This window comes from Pinus tabuliformis, chromosome Q (assembly GCF_031772625.1).
Source record: "Pinus tabuliformis cultivar Carrire ecotype Pingquan chromosome Q, CPIR1, whole genome shotgun sequence".
Lineage (NCBI taxonomy): Eukaryota > Viridiplantae > Streptophyta > Pinopsida > Pinales > Pinaceae > Pinus > Pinus tabuliformis.
This window is the reverse complement of record NC_142296.1, coordinates 1,223,641,714-1,223,646,654: the sequence shown is the minus strand read 5'-3', so window position 1 is coordinate 1,223,646,654 and position 4,941 is coordinate 1,223,641,714. Positions and strand designations below refer to the sequence as shown.

General features: G+C 41.1%; 1 protein-coding gene across 1 annotated transcript; it reads right to left on the bottom strand.

Moving 5' to 3' along the window:
* Window positions 1–1,890: 1,890 nt before the first annotated feature.
* LOC149224188 (uncharacterized) lies at window positions 1,891–2,376 on the bottom strand. The gene has a single exon (XM_089388110.1). The coding sequence runs from the start codon at window positions 2,374–2,376 to the stop codon at window positions 1,891–1,893; it is 486 nt and encodes a 161-aa protein (XP_089244236.1).
* Between the last annotated feature and the right edge of the window lie 2,565 nt (window positions 2,377–4,941).

Sequence of the window (4,941 nt, the reverse complement as noted above, 5' to 3'; positions counted from 1 at the left end):
ATAGTTGATACTTGATACTTGATGTTAATGAATGTAATGGGTTTGTGAGAGCTAGGAGTGAAGAATCTTAGCATAGGAAGAGGCTCTGTAGATGAGTGTGCAGAGGCCTAGGGTAGAAGTCTGCAGCTGATGCACAGACCCGTGCAGTTGAGTGTGCAGGTAGTCAGAGTCTGTACTTGAAATATGGATTATTAATAAAGAGGAATATTCTGGAATTATCTATGTATGCGTTATTTTACTTCAGTTATGAATGTTGCAATTATGTTATGTTGAATACTGGAGTATGAAGTAATGCTATATTGATGCGTGAATCTATGTATTTTATTTTGTCATATGAACACAAGTAGGAATATCTATTTATGTGAAGATAATTGCAATGCATGTTAAAGCAACTAATACTTAAATGAATCTGGGTAGATAGCAAAGTAAGAGTAATTATAGGGGCGCGTAAGTGCATGATCTGTCTATTTAGGGACCACGAAGGATGACCAGAGACTTTTGCAGAGGCTTAGAGGATGAATAAGAGAAGTACACTGATAAGCCCTAAAGGGCCTATCGATCTGTGCGAAGGAAGATTAGGGAAAATAACCGACATCACAACCATCTAAGGCTGTGGAAACTTGGTTCTTGCATCCCCTCATACTGCTTTGGGTGAGACTTTAGTCCACGCTCCACAGATTGATGCCAAAAGGGCTAGTAGTGTAGGGATTTTATTGGCTTCTTAACACTAAACCTGGGTTAGGGCCCATCAAGCCAACAATATCTCAGCCACATAGTCATTCAAAATCCATAACGTAGTATATGGTAGCACTTATTTTCGGAAAATAAGAATAACAAGGTATTAAGAAACTCAAACAAATGAAAACAAAAATAGTAAGTGAAGGAAGCCAAATGAAAACAAAGAAGGTAGGCAAAGAAAACAAATGAGAACAACAAGCAGAAAGCAAACTATGTACATGGCACAGGGCGCGGCCCAGCCTATTGGAAGTAATGCTTGAGATATTGGTTAATGACAGGAAGGTTGTGAATCCTCCTGTCAAGTGATCGCAGATGGTATGTTTGTGGGCCAAGCTTCTAATGGAATATGTACAAACCAATCCGCAGGGACTGAAACTTCGTATGCTTGCCTTTGTCTTCATGGGACTTATCCCATTTCAGAACCAAGTCACAAACATCGAAGTTAGCTTTTCCTGCAAACTTCTTATCGAACCATCTCTTGATATGGTTCTGGTGGATTGCAAATTTTTCTTTATCTTTCATCCTTTCTTCCCGAAGCTTGTGGAGTGTATCCATCCTATGTTGATTTAGCTGGCAAGGATTTTCTTGGGATTCTTGGGATAAATGAAGTGCAGACAAGTAGATATTAGGTGGAAGGATGGATTCTTTACCATAGACCAAGAATTACGGTGAGGTATTCAGAGAGGGTTTGGGTGTTATGCGGTTAGCCCATAGTGCATTCATCAGAGTGGTATGCTAGTTGCACTGCTTAGAGAAAATGATCTTTTTGATTATGCGGATGAGGTTTTTATTCATGGATTCTACTAGACCATTTCCTTGCAGGTAGTAGTTGGATGAGTGTTTCAGCACAATACCATTTTGTAATGCAAAATCATAAATCTTTAAAGATGAAAAGTACGTTTCATTATCAAAACCAAGCAATACCGAAATGCTAAAGTGTGAGATGATGTTCTACTGGAGGAAGATGATGACCTCCTGGTCGTTCACTTGTTTGAGTGGAACTGCTTCTGTCCACCGCATGAAGTAATTAGTTGTTGTTAGAATGTAGCAGTGTTGTTTTGATGAATGTGGGAAAATCTCCCCAATGATGTCTACGCCCCATTGTTGGAACGGTTCAGTCACTACAACAGGGTGCAATGGGGCTACTGACCTTCATGTTCTATCAGCACATCGTTGACAGATCGGGCTCTCGTAAGCATAAGCGTGTGCATCCTTGAATAATGTGGGCCAGTAGAAATCGGCTCGCATAACTTTGTGTGCAATGGTGTTTCCCACAAAGTGTCCCCCAGAAAGTCCATCATGCATATCTTGTAATACCTTCTCTGATTCATGTGCCTCCAGGAACCTAAATAGAACTCTATTGTTTTGCTTCTTGTAAAGCACTCCGTCCACCAACTGATATGATAAAGCTTTGATGCACAATGCCCTCTTCTGTCTGATGGAAAAGTGAGAGGGTATAGTGTCGTGCTCAAGGTAGTGGTGCACATCTACGTACCAAGAGGTTTCATCTTCAGTGGGTGTTGCTTGCCTTATATCATACATCTCAACTTCCTGCTCCCAGCCGGCGAGCTCTTCTTCACTCTCCGGTGTGTGTACTACTTCAGATACAAGTCTACAGAGCCCATGTCCTTTGATCATGTGAACTAGCTTGATTTCAATGTCATACTCTTCCAAGCATGTCATCTAGTTTGCACATCATTCACCCAGTTCTTATTTTACAAGCAGTGTGCGGACTACTGGGTGAGGGGCGTAGAGTATGCCGTGGTTCTTTAGCAAGTAGGGCCTGAAGTGTTTCATCACCTTGTAAACTACATACGCTTACTTGTCAATGCTGGGGTAGTTGAGTTCTGGTCCTTGCATGCTTGTGCTCATGAAGGAGATCGAACATTCATCATTTATCTCATCCTTTTGAGTGAGTACTACAGCGAGCGAATTATCGAAGGTGAATATGTATAGCAAGAAATCCTTCTTGAAGTTTGGGCTGTAGATTGTAGGTGCTTCTGCAATAGCTTCCTTGATATAGGTGAATGTGTACTTTTCCCTCTTTCCCTAGCTGTAGACCACATCTTTCTTGATCATGTCCTGCATGAGCTTGACTATCTACACATAATCTGAGATGAACTTCCAGAGGAAGTTTATCATGCCCGACAAGGACTACATGGCTTTCTTGTTGGACGGGTGAGGGATCTGTGTAATATTCTAGACCCAATCCAGATCCATCTTGATCCCACTTTTAGAAACAATGTGTCCGAGAAGGTTCCCCTCAAAAACTGTGAACACTCCCTTCTTGGGATTCAAGGAAATCCCGTATTTTCAACATCGCTCAAAAAATTTCTTCAGATGGTGTATGTGGTCCTCACACCTTCTTGAGAACACAATCACATCATCAAGGTATACCACTATGTTTTGTCTAATGAGTCCAGAAAAGGAGATGTCCATGGTGCACTAAAAGGTTGTGCCTGCATTTACAAACCCAAATGACATTCGTTTGTAACCGAAGTTAGCCCACTTTGTATGGAAGGTAGTCTTAAGTCTACCAGGTTCTGCCACTAGAACCTGATTGTATCCTGAAAAACCGTCGAGTAGGGAAAACATTTGTGCCTCAGATACTATTTGTAGAATGTGGTCCATAGACAGCACGGGGTAGTTGTCTTTGTCTGAGGCGCAGTTCACGTTCCAGAAATCAACACACAAGTGGATTTCCCTAGAATTCTTACATATAGGAACAAGGTTTGAAACCCACATGGAATGACGAACTTTGTATATGATCCGTGCATCCAACAACTTTGTGATCTCTTTCTGTATGAGGGGTTCAAGTGATAGATGTACTTTCCTTATCTTTTGCTGATATGGCTTGACCCCTTCTTTGATCAGAATCATGTGTTGGATTATCCATGTTTCATAAGTTCTCAGATCATTGTATGTCCATGAGAACACATCTCAGTACTCTTTGAACAAGCGGACAAAGGCTTGCCGCTCTTGCTATGTCCAACATGTTTCGATATTGATGAATTTTAGATCTTGTTTTGTTCCCATGAAGATCATTGCATGCATCATGGTTGAGCTATGGGATTTTTTGTTCCTCGACCCTTGGAAATGTTCTTGCAAGTCATAAAGCTTTTCCAAAGGTGCCACACCCTTCGTGACAAGGTGGCCTTTCTTGTTACCAGCTTCTTCTTACAAAGAGTGCTCATGCTCGTCATCATCTATTGTTGCATCTCTGAAGACATCAGTGTTGGCCATGAAATGCAGTATCTATTAATCAAAATTAAACACACGTAATTATTTATGTTATCTAGGATAGATGGTTTGTACAAAATTTCAGTAATAAATCTATCCCTAATCGGCGACATTCTTGAAGCCATGTTTGAAAGAGAATTGGTAGCTACATTACGTGTACATGGTACAACAGTGATGTTAAATTCTTAGAAGTTAGAGATTATTCGCCATACCTCTTGCTTGTAACTTTTGAGATGTTGTGACAAACAGTGAATGGTCTTACGTACCTTCCGTACCACTATCTCTAGATCAGCTACCACTTTGAGCATGACCAAACTGAGGTTGATGGCTTTCTGCAAGCACAACACAAGTGCTTCATACTCAGCAACGTTTCTCGTGCACTCTAACTCCAAGCGACTTGAAACTAGATGCTTCCTATTGTATGGATTGATCTTAACAATCTCGACTCTTGAGCCGTCTTATGTCTTTGACCCATCATGGTACATGGTCCACAAAGCACTTGTACTACTACTAATGCTACTATTGGTACAATGTACTGTACATTTCACATTACCATCTATTGGGAAAGGAAGGAGTCCCAACTGTGTGTCTAGTGGGGTTGGAGTTGGCCATGTAGGATAACACCCCAATGTTATTTCTAGGAGGCAGTTGCCAAGCATAAGTTTTGCGAAGGGAAACGGTTCATTCTTGACATTGATGGGAGTGACATTGTGCCTCATATATCTCTCCAATAACACCTAGATTTGGTTGTTTTTCCCTTGTACGGAAGCCACATGTGTGACCAGTCTGTAGCAAAATATTTGTTCAGCTTGCTAGACTAGTCTCTGCTGAGTAGTAAACCGTATGCTTCCGGTATGTCCACAACAACTATGTGGTTGCATTGGTGGACTTGATTTTTTTGAGGTAGCTAGATGATCACATCTCAGAGTTCACCAATGGCTCTTACAGATGTTAGATCAAGTT

Excerpts from the sequence above, each read along its gene's own strand:
- LOC149224188 (XM_089388110.1), bottom strand. The coding sequence starts at position 2,376 with ATGATCAAAGGACATGGGCTCTGTAGACTTGTATCTGAAGTAGTACAC.